General features: G+C 41.5%; 1 protein-coding gene across 5 annotated transcripts in view; it reads left to right on the top strand.

Annotated features, from left to right (window-relative positions):
* Positions 1-20967, top strand: part of Dock3 (dedicator of cytokinesis 3) — a 364288-nt gene that overhangs the window by 303318 nt on the left and 40003 nt on the right. For all 5 annotated transcript variants that reach the window (XM_075964736.1, XM_075964739.1, XM_075964737.1 and 2 more), the window contains exons 29-35: positions 1279-1354; positions 1731-1831; positions 2089-2147; positions 5146-5294; positions 14586-14671; positions 17811-17837; positions 17956-18051. In XM_075964736.1, coding sequence (XP_075820851.1) covers positions 1279-1354; positions 1731-1831; positions 2089-2147; positions 5146-5294; positions 14586-14671; positions 17811-17837; positions 17956-18051 — 594 coding nt within the window. The remainder of the gene's footprint in view (positions 1-1278; positions 1355-1730; positions 1832-2088; positions 2148-5145; positions 5295-14585; positions 14672-17810; positions 17838-17955; positions 18052-20967) is intronic.

Genomic DNA, 20967 nt, shown 5'->3' on the forward strand with positions numbered 1-20967 from the left:
CAACCTCATGGTGGCTCACAACCATCTGTAATAAGGTCTGGTGCCCTCTTCTGGCCTGCAGGCATACACACAGACAGAATATTGTATACATAATAAATAAATAAATAAATAAATATTTTTTAAAAAAAGAAATAAAAGAAAATAGATTGTTACTTTCACATAATGTGTCATGATTATGTTTTCCCCTCCCTCTACTCCTCTCGGTTCCTCCCCACTTCTCCTCCCATCCCAATTCATTCTCTTTCTGTCTCTCATTAAAAAAGGACAGGCTTCTAGGAGATAATAGTAAAATATAATAAGATAAAACAAAACTATTACACTAGAGTTGGTCAGATATGATGAACAGAAGGAAAACCATTAAAAGGAAAAAAGCCCAAAAGAAGGCACAGGAATCAGAGACCCACTTGTTCACACACTCAGGAATCCCATTAAAAACACTAAACTGAAAGCCATAATATATGTGCACAGGACCTGGTGAAGACCCATGTAGGGTCTACAGGCCATGGAGGCCCTGTGCATGCTGCCTCGGTCTCTGTGAGTTCATGTATGAGCTTTGAAAATGTTGGTTTAGAAAGCCTTGTTTTCTTGGTGTCCTCCATGCCCTTACATTCTTACACTCTTTTTGTCTATACTTATCTGGTAGATCAGGTGGCCACTCTTAAGCATAATTTCTTTGCCATATAGCCAAGGCCTCTTTAAGAAAACCCTTTAACTTCCCTTCCCTTAACAGAACATTTCCCTTCATTTACACCTCAATTCATGGTCTTAATTTTCATAGACTAACTTCCTATTTCTACTTTTGGTATGTTCCAGGCTAAGATTAAGCCTGATATTCTAGTGATATTCTATTCTAAAGGCTGGAGCCCAGTGAGACAGTACAAGACAAAAGGAACTATTTAATCACTGTTAACTCTTATTCTCTGGTAAAATAATAAACTTATGCTCTAAATCCTACAAAGTGATTATAATCTGTTTTGTTATCCAAAGATCCCCAGTTTAAAAAAAATTACTTTTTGAGCTAGAAGAAATCTTAAAGAACAACAAGACTTAGAAGAGTTATCAGTGACCCACTGGCATCCTTTGCTATCTCACCTTCTAAGAGGAATTTCTCTGAAACTGGTTTTCTGTAGAGTTGATCCATTTTCTCTTTCCTCTAAAGCCACATCTTATATAAGAGCACATTGTCTTCAAGACGTTTGCCTACAAGCAGACAACAGATGCTAGGCTCTGCCACTGTTGGTCTTTTAATTCTCCCAATGCCTTCTTTCCTCACTGCAGTATTATAGTCACTACTGTCCAGTACCTGTCCTCTGCACTGCACAAGAATTTCACAGAGACAGACTTTGACTTCAAGGTAGGAGCCCCTAAAATGCATCATTGTCACAATAACCCTAGAAAACTAAAGTCCATACTCACCCCTTTTTGCTTTAGTAATATATTCATAGTACCATAGATTCCTAGGCTGATGGCTATTGTAATGCGATCTGAGAGCCCCCCTGGTAGAAATGCTGGGAGCCAGGCATCTATAAAGATGCCTCTTGTTGGCTTCAGAAAGAATCAAGAAAGCAAAAATTGGGAAAAGCCTATTTCTACAGATAGTTAAAAGGGAAAAAGTTCTTAAGAATTTATGATTGTAAAATGGACTCTGTGATACACGCATGTATTTAGTTACTTCCCCCTGCAAGGTTAAGGACTTAGGCAATCACATAATTCTTTTTCTGTCTCTCTAGGTGTGGAATTCTTATTTTAGCCTAGCAGTTCTGTTCATAAACCAGCCAAGTCTTCAGCTAGAAATCATTACTTCAGCCAAGAGGAAGAAGATTCTAGATAAGTAAGACAGATGCCTTCTGTGCATCTCTCTACTACTTGCCCAGATGGAACTATTTTTCTATAACAGATTCTTTCAAAAGTCCAGAAGTTTCTCATATGGGTGGTTTTCCAAGGAGCCAAATATGAAAAGTTCAGTCAATAATCAAATGGCTTAGCATTTTGAGAGCATTAGAAATAACAGTGCTGATGTTCTGACCTCATTCCATCTTCAGGCCTGTCTCTCTCCATTAACAGTTGGCTCTGTGTTACTATTTTCAGGTATGGAGACATGCGTGTAATGATGGCATATGAACTGTTCAGCATGTGGCAGAATCTTGGTAGGTCTTTTCTACTGATTCTTTCTTTCATATACTGCATAGGTAAATAAAAAAGTACAAGAACTAATAATTCTCCACAGCTTTCTGAATATCACTTCATACCCCAAAGATCCTCACACAGCTTTAACATAGCACCTCAAATGAATAATGTAATGTAGCATATGTATATAAAGCCCTCCTTGGCAGGGAGAATTTGGCTAAGAGATCCTAGTATGACATGTGCACTCCATTTTAAGAACAGAAATTTAAGGAGTAAAAGGAAGACGCAGTCGTTTTTTCCAGTTTGGGAATCCATGCTGTTAGAGCCTCTGTACTACTCATTACAGGCTTAGAAGTGTAGATCATGGAGACAGCATTGTCAACAGAAGTTTCTGTCCTGCCCAGTTCCGCAGCCATTCAGTTCCTAAGAAACACACAGAGGCTTATATTAGTTACAAACTGTTTGACCTATTGCTCAGGCTTATTATTAACTAGCTCTTAAAACTTAAACCATAATTTTTGTCTATGTTAGCTACGTGACTTGGTACCTTTTATCAGTGCAGAATTCTCATCTTGCTTCCTCTGGGTCTGGGTGGCAACTGTAGACTGAGCCTTTCCTCTTCCCAGAATTCTCCTAGTCTGGTCGCCCCACCTGTATTCCTGTCTGGCTACTGGCCAATCAACATTTTATTAAACCAATGTGAGTGACAGTTCTTTACAGGGTTCAAAAGCATCATCCCACAGCACAACATGAAAACAAGGACAAGTATTGATTTTAAAATAAGATCAAAATAAATTTTGGACATATCCATCCAGATCATGTGTCTGATACCACTTACATGAAAGATCATGAAAGATGAAAGTTAGAGCCTTTAGATGAGATTGACTTTTGGCTTTTTCTTTGAACACCTTTAATAGATACTACTTTGAATCTAAAATGGTCATATCAGTGTTTCTGGTAGAGTCTTCAAGTTGCCTAGATGACTAGCTGTGCCACATGGAATTCTAGAGGAATATGAGTCTTCTGTCAGGAAGATTTTTTAAAAAATTAGTTATTTCCAATGAAATTTAATATAAGCTAAGCTTGTGCCTCTTAAGCCATAGGAATGGCAGTCATAGAATCTTAAGGTCGTCTGTGAGCTTTCCTCACCGTGATCTAGAGATAAAAAGTAATGTGTAAAATAGCAATAGAAGGCACTAAAGAGATGACTCAGCAGTTAAAAGCACTGGCTACGCTTCTTAAGGACCGGGGTACTCACAACCGCCTGTAATTTCATTTCCAGTGAATTTGATGCCCTCTTCTGACCTCTGCAGGCACTAAGCATGTATGTGGTACTCTTAACATACATGCAGACAAAGCACTCATGCATATAAAATAAAAAAATGTAAGACAGCAATAGGACTCTTCATCCCTCAGTAGAGTTGTGTTTCCAAATAGTCCTTCTAGCTTTATCCATCTTAATACCTGCCCCAACAGAATTTGGATATATATTTCAACACTGAACTTGACTTTGAAATTCCTAGGAACAGAAGAGACTGACAACTATACCAGGTACCAAGATCAGAGTATGCAAAGTGCATCTTAGAGCTAACATTTACTTCATAGACAGGCTTCCAAAATGAAAGAAACAAAGATAGTAGCCTGGTTTCAACCCCCAATACTGCCAAATATTTTTAGCTGTTGGATTTGTCTTATAAAGCCATTCATTGCTTTTGAAGGAAGTAACAGTCTCTCTCTGGTCCCCCAAAACTAGCTTTCCTTGACTGTAGCAGTTACTACACCAGCAAACAGTTCCCTCTGTAGTCTCTGGAGGGCTAAAAACGGAAATCTGAAGTTGGTTCTTTCTGTTCCACCACTGCAAACAAAAGTCCTCAGGACTGACCCTAGGTTCTCAGATACTCCCTAGGGAACAAACCAACCAGAGGAAAAGCTATATCACTCACTTCACTTCCCATAAGAAGGCCTCATAAGGGAAGTTGTGGGGTGAGCAGATCTGATCAGAGTGGATATATTCCTACCAAAAGAATACAATGTGAAGAATGGGCAGAAGGACAGCCTATTGGGGTGAAGCTATGCAGTAAGCTCTTAGCAGCTTAGGTAGAGGGGTTTTAGCATACATGGGTGTGGGCCTTTAAGGGATCCATGTACTTCAGGCATTTGGTAGCTTAACCTTAGACTGGGCTTCCTGATCACTGAATTGCCTTCTAGAAGTAGAGTGTTTAAGCAGAAACATGCTGACCTCCCTTACTAAACAGAAGCTGTAGATGTCTGAAACTCTTAGCACATCACTCATCTGTAGAATGTAAGCTGTTTCCTTGCTCTGAAGGTTTTAGGGTAGTTAATAAAACTTTACAGGAAATTTTTTGAAAAGCAATTTTGTGCTCTTTGAACATGTTTCAAATTGACTAGACCAGTTCATTTAAAACTCTAAAAAGATGAAGGAGTGAGCTAGAGGAATGGCATAGCATTTAAGAGCACTGACTGCTCTTCCAGAGGACCCAGGTTTGACTCGAAGCACCAACATCATGGTTCACAACCATCTTTAACTCTGTTTCCCAGGAGATCAGATGCCTTTTTCTGGCACCTGATATTAGGTGATACCATCTGATATCTAGTACCAGGTACCCACATGGCACACAGGCATACATTCAGGTAAGACACTCATATACATAAAATAAAATGATAAATGTTTTTAAATGATTTTAAAAATAATAAAATAAAAATTTAAAAAGCAGAGGGAGTATCTCAAAAACCATAGAATAAATCACCTTTTACCCTTGTAAATTTCTAGTATAAATGAACAGTTGAAGGTGGAGTATGTTAGTTTGACTTTTTCAGTACTGAGAAATTCAGACCTATCTCAGAACCTCACACATGCTAGGCAAACACTGTACCACCACTAAGCCTAGATTCCTAACTCCACTATAAATTGTAATATGTGCTTGACCCCACTTACGTATTTTCCATGTAAGAAACAAAGCAAGAAAGAAGTAATATTTGTTGGGTTTTATTGATCAGGTGAACATAAGATCCACTTTATTCCGGGAATGATCGGTCCTTTTCTGGGTGTGACACTGGTCCCACAGCCAGAAGTTCGGAATATCATGATTCCTATCTTTCATGACATGATGGACTGGGAACAGAGGAAAAATGGCAACTTCAAGCAGGTAAAATGATAACTTCAGTGTTTGTTGTCCTCTCCTCTGAAATTAACCTATTTGTATCAGGCAGGTAGTCCAAATGGCTTGGCCATGGTTCTAATAGGGAAGTAATCCTGCTTTAGAGTTTATATATGACTCACTGATAGCAACTGATATGCAAATTTTCATCATCAAGCTAGAGACCAGATCCTAACATTCAGGAAAATTGCTATGAGTTTGAGGCCAGCCTGAACTACATAGCAAGTACTAATGCCTGTACTACATAGCAGTAACTTTTTTCAAAGACAAATAAGCAAACAATAGAATTAGAGGAAAGGGATAAACATGTTAAGAACTCTCTGAAAAGAACAACAGAGACTGAACTCTCCTAGTTTCCCTAAGAAAAGAGTACTGGGAGCATGCTGTCCTTCCTCTACCATGTGACCCAGGGATTTGTAAGGCTGGAGCCAGACCAGATGACTTTTCAGAGCCTCCCTAAGTTTCTGGCCAGCGTTGGCAGTAATCTCTAGTTTGATCATAGGAAAGGCAAGCATAGGGGACAGTTGTCTTAGAAGCTGATTGGTGTTACAGGGATGAGGATCTCCTTTTGACAACCTGCTTGTGAGCTGTCCCACTATGAGAATGGTCTGGTTGGAGTGTTAAAAAAGTTCAGCCACCAGCACGGGGTACGTTCCTAAATGAGTACATGGAGGTGTAGCTTTAATACCTTATTAAGCAATTATTGTTTTTAAAAGTCTACCATAAACCCTGTTTTTTATGATTTTTTTGTTTTCAGGGCAGGAATTATCATACAAAAATAGAGAAAATAGGCATAAGTGATAAGCCCCAGTGAAGGAGAGATGAACAAAAGAGTTATAGCAAACTGAATCAGCCTTTAACAGCCTGAGATACAGAGCACATTCCTGACCATATTAGGATGGGATGTTGGTTAGGGGTGAGGGTCTCTCACACAATAAACATCTATGCGTTATCCCAGACAGGTACAGATAAGAAGACATAGAGGAGAAACAACAGATATGAAAGATTTTTGGATCATGTGTTTGTGCAGTGGCAGAAGCTATCATCATTGAAAATTGAGCATGCCAATTTTGGCCATCTGAACTGTGCTGAGGCTAGAGCAAGGCTTTAATGAAATGGAGCCCATCGAGGAAGAGAAGAAGGTTCAAAAAATGAACTCTGGAGGGAGCTTCTATAAGCTCCAAGTGGGAGCTGAGAGACAAGAATGACAAGGTCACAGAGACCAAGAAGGGTTAGCCATGGGCCTTAAGCAACTCCTAGGGGAAGAGGGCACAAAACAGGGAGGATTCTAATAGAGAAAGAAGAGAAAGTATCTTAATAAATAGAGAGGTGCCTACATAGTGGGGCCCTGGAAGGCATAGCAGACTCCAGGAGCCAGAGAGGACAAGTAAGCAAGAAGAGATGGATGGTTAGAGAAGGTGGAGGGAAGAAGCAGCTGAAGAATTTGGAACTAAATATGATGGGTAGTGGAAGCCAGCAGAAACAAATGATCTGCACACATCAAGAGTTAAATCAGCAACTTGAGTCATTTTGAAATGTTAAGAATTTCATGGGTCCTATGGGGTGAAGGGGAACTATTGCTGAGTTGGTAAGTTGGAGATCCTGAGCCAAATGACAGGTTCCATTGGTTAAAAACTGCGAGTATGGGGATATTAAGGGGGAAAATGGGAAGCAGAAGATTCTTTTTTAAGAGGTAAGAGATAAGGGGCTTAAATCCAGTAAGGCTTTGGAGAGAAAGTGGGTATTGAATCTGAGTTATATATTTGGTGAGGTTTTATAGTTGATGATGTGAGGGGCTGATGTTTGACTGTAGAGGGGTTTGAGTGTCCCATATCCAGGGATCTACCTGAGAGGCTGCTAAGAGAAAGGGTGTGTCAGATCATGTGGTTTGGAGGAAAAAGAGGAGGAGAAAAGCTAGTGAGCCTGGGGTCAAGCAGATGAGGGGAACAAAAGAAATAGAGGCACCTACTTTGGCTGGGAGGTCTCTTTGCATCAAAGGGTTAGAGCAGGTTAGTACCACTAGGAAGGATAGGTTAGGGGGATACTTTTAAAGATACAACTAAATGGTTTGGTTTCATGAGCCTTGTTGCAAGGAGGCCTCTTGTTCTTCCCGGCAGCCCGGCTAGCTTAGACTCAAAATAATCACACAGAAAATCACTGCTTGACTCTTTAGCTCTAGCTTCTTATTGGTTCTTATATCTTAGTTTAACCATCTCCATTATACTATGCATCACCACGAGGTTGTTGCCTACCAGCAAAGTTTCAGCTCTCCTGGCTCTGGTGGTGGCTCCATGGTTTCTCTCTGACTCTGCCCTTCTTCCTCCCAGCATTCAGCTTAGTTTTTCCCTGCCTACCTATATTCTGCCCTCCTCAGGCCCAAAGCAGTCTTTAATTAACCAATGGTATTCACAGCATACAGAGGGGAATTCCACATCAGAGCCTGGTAAGACTGTCCCCTACTCCAACAATAGAGAAACGAGAAAGAGAGGTGGGTCCCCAGAACTTCATCAGGACTAAAAGATGGGCCTGCTGTCCAGAAGGAAGGAGATAGATCACTATGATAACTAACCAAAACTCCCTTTCAGAGATGGTGGTGGTCAGGCCAAGGGAGCCCAGCCCCTGAGTTACTCATGGCCAGACCAAGGAGGTCATATAAAGGGCAATCTGGATTAATGTCCTCATACTGTGAGGTACATGGGGGCAGTCAACACACCAATACCCTTCTTGATGGCACTGTGAACATGGTTAGGATAGGTTATATGGGTTCAGACAGGCCTGGGCCCAGTGACCCTCCTGACCGTGTTTGAAACAGGAATGCAGAGATTCTCAGGTGTTGTAGGAGGCCGCTTGTTTGTTTTACCAGCTGCCCAGACTCCTGAAATAATCACACAGAAACTATATTATTTAAATCCCTGTTTGGCCCATTAGCTCTAGCTTCTTATTGGCTAGCTTTTACATCTTAATTTAATCTATCTCCATTAATCTGCGCATCACCACGAGGTCATGGCCTACCAGCAAAGTTTCAGTGCATCTGTCTCCAGTGGTGGCTCCATGACTTCTTTCTCACTCCACCTCCTTTTTCCCAGCATTCAGTTTTGTTTTCCCCACCCACTGCTATTCTTCTCTGCAGGCCCAAGACAGTTTCTTTATTAACCAATGATATTCACAACATACAGAGGGGAATCCCACATCACTCAGGCTTTAAAGAGACCAAAAAGCCTCGGCAGTTGCTGTGCCCAGGCAAAAGGACTTTGCTAGCACCAGGTATTTTTGGCTTGGGACTTTTTCATCTCTTCCAGGGCAGAGTCTTTGGTCTGTGGAATCAGGAGTCCTCTCTCTAAATTTTTAAGTTTGGCCCTACCTTTGGGATAAGAAGTAGGTCATAAGGAATTGCTTCCCATCAGGGGTCTAAGGATCCAGATTGGTATATTATAAGAGATCTTTGTAAGGTGGGCTTTGTGTTTGTCCTGTATGACCTCTTGGATTTTTTTATAATTTACTACCTTAAGGGCAGACTTGTGGAGATCACTCAGGAGGAAAGTTAAAAATCTATTCCTAGCTAGGATCCCTGGAATATTGTAATTCTGGGTGGGTGTCATCAGCTTGGTTGGTTTCTTCTACATGGATCTTAGGCTGGTCCCAGACTAGCCTGCACTCCTCTGTGAGAAGATTGTTGGCAAGAATTATATAAACATCATGAAAAGTAATGTTATAGGATTGGGTAATAAATTAGATGCCCAATTGGTTAACATAGAGCAAGGTCTTATACATGAAGGTTGAGTACTCTGCTTTAACACCACACACTCAGCCCTGATTTGGTGGGCAGCCTGACACTGAGGAGAAAGGGAAACCAGAGAGGGAAAGAAAGAGAAGGGACTGCTGGTTGAAGTTGACAAGCGGGAGGTTCACTACTATAATAGAAAATAGTGGAGAAGCCATCTGGTTGGGTTTCATGGCTTGGAGGAGTTGTTTCCTCTTTGGTTGATTTATCCCAAAATGGCATCAAACCGTATGGTTCCTTTAAGATTACCTGAGTACAGATTTTTAACTATCAACCCCAGTGTTACAGATTTTTCAGATTTATAACCTTACCCAATATTTTTACAGATCTCAAGGTAAGATTTATACCTTAGCTGAAGTTTTAGGGAGTTAGAACAAAACCAAAAGCATACGAGATGAGTAGCAATGGTCCCCATTAGGACTACACCCTACACATAGATTTCTATTTTCAAAAATGGAATGGTTGAATATATTATTGTGTAATTTCCAGTGTTGGCAACAACTTGCCATGACTGCCTCTGTGTCACTTACTGCTCCTCTGTACCCCGCTATATCTTTAGAGTTCTTCCATTATAGTGTATTTAGTCAAGTTCTTAGTAACTTAGATTCATTTCAAATTTTTGTGGTTAAAATTGTCAAAAGCATCTATTCCATTTTTCCTTTGTGTGAGTATATGTAAATGCATGTCAGGTGGGCACACATCCATGTGGAAACCAAAGGTCAACTTCAAATGTGATTCCTCAGGAGCCATATACCTTGGTTGGTTGGTTGGTTGGTTGGTTGGTTGGTTGGTTGGTTGGTTGGTTGGTTGGTTGATTAGAGACAGAGTAAGAAATCTCACTGACCTGGAGCTCACTGAATAGTCTCAGCTGGCCAGCAAGGAAGCCCCAGTGACTGCCATTGTTCTCCACCTCACCCAGCTCTTTACATAGTTCTGGAGTGGATCTCAGAGCATCATGCTTGCACAGCAAGCACTTTACCACTTTACTCCTCCTCTGTTCTTTTCTTAGGTAGATTTCTCAACCTAGGATCACTGTGTCAAAGAATATCTTAGTTTGCTTCCTATTGCTGTACTAAAGATACATTGATCAGAGGCATCTTGGAAAGAGTGGTTTTGATTTACACATTCTAATCATAGTCCATCACTGGAGGAAGCCAAGGTAGGAACTTAATGAAGCAAGGCAGGAACTGAATCAGAGATCATGGAGGGGTTCTCCTTACTGGCTTTTTCCCCAGGACTTACTCAGTTTGCTTTCTTACACATCCAAGGACCTCAGCTTGCTTTCTTATACAGCCTAGGATACTCGAGGATGATACTGCATATAGTGAACTTTCCCACATCAGTCTTAAGAAAATGGCCCCAAGATTTGCCTACAGGCCAATCTGATGGAGTCATTTTCTCATTTGAGGTCCCACTTCCCAAATAATTCTAGTTCATGTAAAGTTGGCATAAATATAACCAGCACAAAGAATAAAAACAATTAAGTTTTTATAGCACTATTTCTTGAAACTTGGCTCTTTGTTGAGATCTCAAAACTCAAACTAGTGTTTCTGTGTGAGCTGTATCTGAGCCTTACCGTGCTGAACTCTAGTTGCCATTGCCTCTGTCCCACTTACTAAATGATAGTGCCCCAGGAACCAGAATGATTGTGCATTTTATTTCTCAGAGCTCACTGTGGCCCTTGGCACATGGTGGGTTGGGAGGATAACAATAAAAACTAATATTATTGAGCATTTCCCAAAAGCCAGGACATAGTGACACTATAAAGGAATGTTACCACGACAACTATGTCACAGATAAGGAGATCTGAATTTGGAAAGGTATATATCCAGAACTCTGTAGCTTGTTATGTCACAGGATGATTGTCAAATGGAGAGCAAAGTGTCCCTATCAGTTCTGCGGAGATAATAATATCTCCATAGCCTTCTGTCATTAGTTTTGTTGCCTGATACAGAAGTTTTAATAGGTGAATGTGTCTAAGGCTTCTTATAACAAATTTGTGGACTTTTACCCCCACCCTGAGTTTCTAGACCTTTGGATTTAGACAGACCTAAATACTGGATTTTTAACAAGATCTGTGGTGAAAATAAGGCTACTGACCCAGGGACCCAGTCTACAAACATTTTGGACCCCAATGGACCGCTGAAGCATATTGGTACCCTTTGTTTCTCTGCTGCTGCAGGCTTCCTCCCTGCTTTTGCTCTGTTCTAGCCCATACTAACTACCTCTGTATATGAAAAGAGATTAATTGTTAGTATCAGGCCATTTTCATAGGGAGTTTGTAGCCACCTCACTGAATTAGAGTTAAACATGGCTCTGGATTAGGAGTGAGAAATGTTGGCTTCTAGACTCATCAGACTATTTTTAGTTATAATTCAATCATATGGTCTTCCAGTCAAGGAAAGAAGCTTGTTGCATGGTTCACCCTTGTTCTACTGAGGTTGACATTATTTGAGTTTGAATGAGCTTTATTTCCTTCAAAAACTTTCAGGATAAAAGGCTTTACTTTTTGTCAGTGCCCTGTGACTGGGCCCTGCCCTGGGTTACTGGATTCCTCAATTGTGTTCCTATTCTCCAGATCTGTAAATATAGTCTATGTAAATTACTTTGAGTGAATTTTGGTTTGTTTGCTTGCTTGCTTGCCTGCTTTTTCGAGACAAGGTTTCTTTGTATAGTCCTGGCTATCCTGAAACTTCCTTTGTAGAACAAGCTGGACTGGAACGCTCACAAAAATATTACTGCCTCTGACTCCCAATTGCTGGAACTAAGGCTTGAATGGATATTTAAAACCAAGAAATATTTGAAGCCAGTAGAATTGCTCAGATAGTCTAAAGGTTTCCAGGACCCACACAGTAGAAAGAGAGAACTGACTCCTTGCAGGTTGTTCTCTAACCTCCACCTATAAATCCCAATCACACACAAAATTATAAATATTAAAAAATATATGAACAGCTGGGTGGTGGTGGCATACACTTTTAATCCCAGCACTGAGGAGGCAGAAGCAAATGGATCTCTGTGAATCCGAGACCACCCTGTCTACAGAGTAGATCTATGACAACCAAGGCGAGAGAGAGAGAGGGGAGGGGGGATTTGGGAGCATTGCAGAAAAATTGTAAGTCAGGTGTCAGGGAAGACTGGGCATGATAGGCCTGTTACATTCATGAACTCACAGCATCAATGGCTGTCTACACAAGACCTATATAATATAAGATCAAGCCTGTCAATTTTCCAACATGGAAGAGGAAGTGGCTTATGAGTCTGAGTCGCACTCCCTAGCTGAGGAACTATTGGTTGGTGGCTGCTAGAAAAGGGAGAGTCTGTTTACTTTAAGGGTGTAGCCTAGAGCCCTGGTGGGGTTGAAGGGCACATTCTCCTTTAATTCCGGAGGCAGAGGTGTAGTGATATTTTGTTTGTGTTTTAACAAATAAAGTTTGCTTGAAGATCAGAGTGCAGAGCTAAGCCACTAGGGGCCAGAAGTGGTAGCACACACCTTCAATCCCTGCACTCAGGAGACAGAGGCTAATGGATCTTTATGAGTTCAGGCCACTCTGGGCTACACTAGGTTGATCCAGCCTCAAAGAGGAACAGGGCCAGGCAGTGGTGGCTCACACCTGTAATCCCAATACTTGGGAGTCACGGGCCTTTAATCCCAGCAATAGGGAGGTGGCAATAAGAGTGATATGACTGGGTGGAGAGAGGAATAGAAGGCAAAAGAGACAGGAGCTCATTGCAGTCTGAGCAGCAGTCAGTCTGAGTATGCAGTCTGAGGACAGGATTGTCCTTTTGGTCTGAGCATTGGTAGAGGTAAGAACTCTAGTGTCTGGCTGCTCTGCTTCTCTGATCTCTCAGTTTTCACCTCTCTATCTGATTCTGAGTTTTTATTAAGAACAATTAGAATTCATGTTGCACTGAGGCAGGCAGATTCTGAGTTTGAGGCCATCCTGGTCTACAGAGTGAGTTGCAGGACAGCCAAGGCTACACAGAGAAACCCTGCCTCAAAAAACAAACAAAAAAAATGTAGCCTGATAGGTCACCTGTGCTCCAGAGGATGACCCCACATCCATACATATATGAGTAGCACATTGGGTTTAATGGGTTATTTAAGGGAGGGACCTAAGGGATGGATCCAGAAGTTCTTAGGGGACAGAGTGGAAAGGTGAATATGATCAAAATAAATTGTATGTGAATAAGAAATTCTCAGAAGATTAATAAAAATACTGTATCTTTTTTTATTGATAAAAGGAGAATAAAAAAAATTTCCACCTCCTCCTAGCCTCCCATTTCCCTCCCCCTCCTCCCACTCTTCTCTCCCTCCTCCCACCCTTCTCCCCCTCCCCCCACTCCTCTCCCCCTCCCTCTCCCGTCCAAAGAGCAGTCAGGGTTCCCTGCCCAGTGGTAAGTCCTAGAAATACTGTATCTTAAAAAGAGGAACATTTGATGAAGGCCTCTCTCTTTTAGATCTGAAATATTTTTTTCTGAAGGAGTCTTTATCTTTAGCTCTTAGATAGGAAATGGTTATCTGAAACATTTACATACATAAGTCAGAATGAAAAGCCTTCCTAAGCAAGGTGCCAAGTTTGTTTATTTTCCTTTTGTTGCTAATAGATTTTTTTCTCACATACTATATCCTGACGATGGTTTACCTTCCCATCTGGACCCACTCCAATTCTGTCTCTTATTAGAAAATAATAGGTTTCTAAGGTTTATCAATAAAATAAGGTGAAATAAGCTGTAATAAGGTAAAACAAAAACTAACACATTACAGTTGGACAAGACAAGCAAACAGAAGGAAAAGAGAGACCAAGAGAAGGCAGAAGAATCAGAGACCCACTCGTTCACACATCAGGAGTCCCATGAAAACACTAAACTGGAAGCCATAATATATATGCAGAGAACATGGTACAGACCAATGCAGGCACTGTACTTGCTGCCTCAGTCTCTGTGAGTTCATATGTGTGTGGATCCTGTTGATTTAGTTAGAGAGCCTTGTTTTCTTGGTGTCCTTCATCCTCTTCCAGAAGTTCCCTGGTCTTCAAGGGGAAGGATTTGATGGAGATATCCATTTAGGGCTGAGGATTCAAAGATCTGTCACTCTCTGTATGATGTCTGACTGTGGTCTCCATATTTGTTCCCGTCTGCTGCAGGCGGAAGCTTCACTGATGCTGAGCAAGACCCTGACCTATGAGTGTAGCAGAATGCCATTAGGAGTCATTTTATTGCTAGAACAGCTTTACTATAGGTCCCTGGGCCGTCTAGTCTCTGGTTCAGAAGACAAGGTTTTTCCTAATACATGGGCCAGACCCTGTCTTTGCTGGGATTTACTTGTAACTATGATTATATATATATATATATATATATATATATATATATATATATATATATATATATATATATATATATATATTAGTTTTCCATGATCCTTACATAGGCATGAGACTGGAAATTTTCTTTCTCTCTCTGAGCTTATTTGAGCTTATGAAGTCTCTGCTTCCTTCTAGGTGGAGGCTGAGCTGATTGACAAGCTGGACAGCATGGTGTCAGAAGGGAAAGGTGATGAGAGCTACAGGGAACTCTTCAGCCTGCTGTAAGCTGCTCCTTCCCCAAAAGCCCCATGTTGGGAGAAGGGGCAGTGTGGGCCAGTGAAGGGTAGAGACGAGGCCTTCACTGGATAGACTTCAGAGGCTGGGTGCCAGGAGAGACCCAGTTATTTTCTCTGGTGGTGGCAGTAGTCACTATCTATAAGAAATCAAGTGGGGTTAGGGGTTTAGCTCAGTGGTACTGGGCTCAGTCCTCCGCTCTGGGTGTATGGTGTTGGTGTTAACCTGGTGTTGGTGGCTTTAATCCCAGCACATGGAAGGCAGAGATCTCTGTGAGTTTGAGGCCAAGCCTGGTCTGCAGACCAAGTTTCAGGACAGCCAAGGCTACACACAGAGAAACCTTGTCTCGAAAAACACAAAACCAAAAAAAAGAAGAAAGAAAGCACTCTTAGGGATTGTCATGGTTAACTGAAGATGGATGAAGCCATGAATAATTTCAGCTCTTGGGTTTGCTACAAGACACCATTGTATAGCTTCATAGCATTCCCTACATCCTGGCGGACGAATAGCCCTAGGGACTATTCAGTTTAGGGTTCAGTTCTGGAATTTCTGGGAGGCAAATTATGCATTCTCTTCCAGGAAATATTGCAGCTTGATAAACACTGCCCAGGTTATTGAATAAGCCGCACAACTCTCTAGGCCATTTTCCTTTATATAAAATGATCTGCCTATACCAAATGATACCAAAGTTCTCTCAGACCTATCTCTTTTTTTTATGAGTTAGCTAGCAAATCCTTGCTTTATTTTTTTTCCTCCGTTTATTTATTTATTAAAGATTTCTGTCTTTTCCCCACCACTACCTCCCATTTCCCTCCCCCTCCCCCAATCAAGTTCCCCTCCCTTGTCAGCCCATAGAGCTATCAGGGTCTAGTCTATCCAGGTCTAGTAAGGTGAGCCTCCAAACTGCCTAGGCTCCCACAAAGCCAGTACATGCAGTAGGATCAAAAACCCACTGCCATTGTTCTTGAGTTCTCAGTAGTCCTCATTGTCCGCTATGTTCAGCGAGTCCGGTTTTATCCCAGGTTTTTTCAGACCCAGACCAGCTGGCCTTGGTGAGTTCCCAGTAGAACATCCCCATTGTCTCAGTGTGTGGGTGCACCCCTCGCGGTCCTGAGTTCCATGCTCGTACTCTCTCTCCTTCTGCTCCTGATTTGGACCTTGAGATTTCTGTCCGGTGCTCCAAAGTGGGTCTCTGTCTCTGTCTCCTTTCATCGCTTGATGAAGGTTAATATTCAGGAGGACAGACCTATCATTTTAATAACTTCTTTTTTAAGTTGATAAAGGCCATCAGGCCTCATGAGACATTACTTAGAATTTGCAGTGTATAAAATGTATTTAAGAATCTGAGTTATTTATATTAGCAGTTACTGCAAAAGTACCATTGGCTATGTCAGATCAATAATATAGACTTAATCATAGAAAATTAGTACGTTTAATTAAAATATAATTGTTTCATAACATAATTTCTGTGTGTACTCTATTAATCTTATCATATCAAAATGTCAAATTTAACAAAATTTATAGGCACTACCAGTAATTTTAAACATTTTAAACTTCAAAAACTTCGTAAGTTGACTTGTAGACTTGATGCTGACAACACACTTGCAAGGGCTGCAGCGTGGGGATTGTCCTCCCCTTCTTCTTAGAAGTTGTGAGACTGGGCTCAAGGAAATGCTGGCACAGCTTACCAGCAAAAGGCACTTCTGAAGGAGGACCAACAGCTACAGTTTCAAGAGGGGAATTCTTTCTGGTCACTATGTCTGCTTTGTTCCTTGATGAGTCATAAGAATTTTATTTGAAATGTCTGATGAAATGTATTCATCTTCCAGTGTATCTCTTTTAACAAGTGTTTCCAGTTGTGGAAGAAAGACATTGAATTCTCTTTGTTGGCTACTAGCAAATGACTTTATTACAAAGAAAAAAGTATAAAAATAACTCACAATTAACTAATTACCTCTCCAAATTGTGTTTGTAAATGCTTTTAAAGTCAGTTTGAGACCTGAGATCTACTGATACCATGGAGCAGCCTTTCATAGTTTTAACTTGGGGTGATGTTTGTAGGTTTTGGGGTGATAAAAATGTGTGTAGACTAATTTAGAAAAGATTCAGTTAGGCCTGAAGGGATGGCTCAGCCGTTAAAAGGCTAGGCTCACAACCAAAAATATAAGAGTTCGGTTCCCAGCACCCACGGCTGTCCCTCCAGGTACTTTTTAAAAAAAAAAAAAAGATTCAGTTAAAGGAGCAAGGTAGTAATCAGCACTTCCCATGCTTGTGTGCTCATAGAGCACCTCTTCCCAATGTCCAGGGAACAGTTAGGAAGTAGTGCAGTGTCCCGTCCACACAAGTTAATGCTAGAGCAACGTGATCACAGAAAGCCTCTCTTTCCCTGAACCTCTGGCCCAGGTATCTGTTCTGAACAGGGAGCAGTGAATGTAGACAAAAGGTGTAACAGCAGTCAAGCTGTTTGCGTCCCCAGGGCTGGTCCCCAGTCCTTGGTCAGCCAACTCAAGATAACTCTTTAGAAGGCAGAACGAGAAACGTGCTTTTAAGGAATCATAGATAGAGTTGTGTGGGGTGAGATCCAGACCTAAGCTCCTTACTAGAGCAAGAGGAAACAATGCAGGTCATCCCCTCCTGGAAGACGCATATGGGATGTCAGCCTACCTTAAAGCCAGGGAGTTTGAATATTCTTGGACAAACCAAAAGCTGCCTCAGAGTGACAGAAGTATGGTGCTATCTGATTTTTTAAATGACCTGTCCATTAAGGTTTTGTCTTTATCACGTGTTTTTTGGAAGCTTCCCTTGACCAAGGCGATGACAGAGTATAGCTCCCGAATTTGTTCTCTGTCCCTCATATTGGGCCCCTGAGGCTTGTGGGGATCTTTGATTTATGAGAAGGGGTAGTTTTATGTGTTTACTGAAAATGACTCTGAACAATAGACACAGTTATGCATCTCACCATGTCTCTTAGCTCATGTGTTCCTTAGAATAGACCTTACAGCATATGCCTCTCACCTCCGCCTCAGTGACATCTTTAGGAACATGAACAGGGAAATGGGAGATATGTTTATTTGTTGCTGCCAGTTCAATAATATCCTTGTCTTTGCTTTCTGCTGCATGGAGTAGAACCCAGCTGTTTGGGCCCTACCCCAGGTAAGACTACAGTGTGGCAAGTCTCCTGTCTCCAGATGTCTCACAGCCTCCACAGGTTCTTGGCCCTCACTGTTGTCACCAGGGAAGGCTCATGAATTATGTTGTCTTCTTCCAACAGCCTTCTGGAGAAGGTTGAACAGGAAACATGGCGTGAGACTGGCATTTCCTTTGTTACCTCAGTCACCCGCCTCATGGAACGCCTTCTGGACTACAGGTATTTTCTTAGTTTGAAACCTTTGTAAACTCTCCTCTAATAAAGTATTCTCTTCTACACGGATATTCTCTTGACTTTAAAACTTAAGAGTGCACCGGGGACTGGAGAAATGGCTCATGAGTTAAGAGTACTTGATGCTCTTGCAGAAGGCCTGCTTTCAGTTCCCAGTACCCACATGACAACTTATACCTAGCTCTAACTCCAAGTCAACAATATCCAATGCCCACTTCTGCCTTCTGTGAGTACCAGCTACACGCATGATACATGTACATATAGGCAGGCAAAACACTCAGACACATAAAAATACATAAGTATTAAAACAGCAACTGCCAGCCAGGTGGTGCTAGTGTACCCTTTTAATCCCTGCACTCAGGAGGCAGAGGCAGGAGAATCTACGGCTTGATCTACGGAATGAGTTCCAGGGCAGCTAGGGCTGTTACACAGAGAAATCCTACCTTGAAAAAGCAAAACATAACAAAAACAAAAGAACAAAATAAAACCCTGCTAGGTATGGTGGAACATGCCTTTCACCCCAACACTCAAGAGGCAGAGGCAGATAAATCTCTGAATTCCAGGCCAGTCTGGTCTACATTGGAGTTTCAGGCAAGGCAGGCCTATATAGTGAGGCCTCATCTTTAAAAACAAACAAATGTGAGAACTAGGCATGGTGCTGCACAGCTGTAGTCACAGCGCTGGGGAGGCAGAAAGAGCATGAATTTAAAGCTACCCTGGCCTACATAGCAAGACCATGTTTTTAAAAAACAAAACAAAAACAAAAACCACTATACTATGTCATAGCATAGGGAGACTGTTCTGGTGCCATGGGTTGTTAGGGATCGTCTGACCAGTAGCAGAATACCTCTCCTCAGGTATAAGTTAGAGCTTCTTGAGATCCCCCCAAGATTGAATGTACCCAAAAGGCATCCCAGAGTCATCTGCCATATGCCCTTCCATCTAGAAAAGTCAGAGCTCAGAGTAGTAGACACAGCAAGAAGGGAAGAAAACTGTCTCCAGAGCAAGCTGAGGAGCCGCTGTAGTTCCTCAGCCATTGGGAGATAAACGAGGAAATGTCACCTGGTACCAAAACATGACCAAGGACAATTTTCATTTGCTTCTCCGTGGACTGGGGACACCCTTTTTCTCACACCTATATTCTCTTGTTAAAGTCTATTCCTGTCCCCTAATCCTAGCCATGGGAACAGATTAGAGGAAATGGTTTGTGAATTCTGGGATCTCTGTTATGTTCAGCCTGAGAATTCATGTGGAATTAGAATTGTTTTGTGAAAGCCTACTTTCCTAGTCCTGTCATGACTGCTGAATTGCTCTAAAGTCTTAATTATGCTCTCAGTAGGTCTTAGATAGTCGCTAAGAATATTTTCTGGAAGTCAAAAAGATGAGAATAAATAGGACGATAAAGGAATAAAACCAATCCCAAGCCATAATGCCACAGATGTACAAACCCCTGGGTTAAGAAATAGGATGCTCAGACTTTCTCCAGTTACTTCTAAAGAAGAAAGCACTGCCATTCAGAATACTCAGATGTCAGTACATTGACTTCACCATGGAAATGGAATTCCTATCCCAAACATCCCCTCTTTTCTGCAGCACAGGGTTTGTGCAAGCTTCTGTCTATTTTACTAGCGCCTTAAAAGGTCAAAGATGGCCTTTGTCAGCCATTTTTAAAGCAAAAGGCTTCCTTCTTACATATCAGGTCCCAGCCTTCTCCTGTACCTGCCATCAGACAGAAAAGAGATGTGGGCTAAAGCTTGCTCTCTTTCCTCCCTCCTGCCCCCTCTCTCTCTGGGTTTTCGAGACAAGGTTTCTCTGTGTAGCTTTAGAGCTTGTCCTGGCACTCCCTCTGTAGACCAGGCTGTCCTGGAACTCACAGAGATCTGCCTGCCTCTGCCTCCTGAGTACTGGGATTAAAGGTGTGCGCCACTACCACCCAGCTATATCTTTCTCTTATTGCAATATTTACTGAACGTTGTTAATACTCACCACCATCTATCTGAAAGACCCAAAATCAGTCCCTTAGACTTAAAGACCTTTTTTTAACTGACTGATTTTCTTTCTTTCTTCTATAAACAAATGAAACTCATGGCCAGAACTAATTTCATTCTCCATGTCTTGTCTCAGTATGGTATCTGTAAAACAAGTACACAATCTTTTACATGTCTTCAACATGAACGGGTCTTTGCCCTATGTCCTTCCAGTCCCCAGTGTTCACACACTGCTTTCTAGCTCCCAAGTATTGCTCCTAGTGAACGTGAAGAAAAACACCATGATTTTTGTGATGGTTCTACTAAAAAAAGGAGAAGAAGAAGGAAGAAGAAGGAAGAAGAAGGAAGAAGAAGAAGAAGAAGAAGAAGAAGAAGAAGAAGAAGAAGAAGAAGAAGAAGAAGAAGAAGAAGAAGAAGAAGAAGAAGAGAAAGAAAGAAGAAAAACTACCATGTTAGTGTAGTGTTGTGTATGCATTGCCTCTAATCTCATTTGCATCCCTGAAGGATTACTCTTGCAGTTATCAATGAAAAAGTACACGTGAAAAGTTCTGTTGCCAAAGTTGAGCCAAGTTGTAGCTGATTCAAAGGTTGTGCTCTAGATCATCATCCATTTTCTTCTTCATTGATCTCTTCCCTTCAGGTTTCTTTACACTGTGTCATTTACTTAGAATAACTCCCCAGTCCAAACCATCAGAGAGGCTTTCCCATACCAAGAGCTCACCCGGCTTTCTGAGTATGCTTCATTTGCCATCTCTCTGACTCAGTTTGACAGAAAAGAGCCAACTCCTTGAATCAGGATACTTAAACTTTCTTCTGGTACTCTGCTTATCTCTGACAGGTACACAGTAAATAATGATCAATCAAATGAGCTTGCAGGGGAGACTATGCCAAAATCAAGAAAATCTTTTCCTTTACC

This window comes from Microtus pennsylvanicus, chromosome 3 (assembly GCF_037038515.1).
Source record: "Microtus pennsylvanicus isolate mMicPen1 chromosome 3, mMicPen1.hap1, whole genome shotgun sequence".
Classification (NCBI taxonomy): Eukaryota; Metazoa; Chordata; class Mammalia; order Rodentia; family Cricetidae; genus Microtus; species Microtus pennsylvanicus.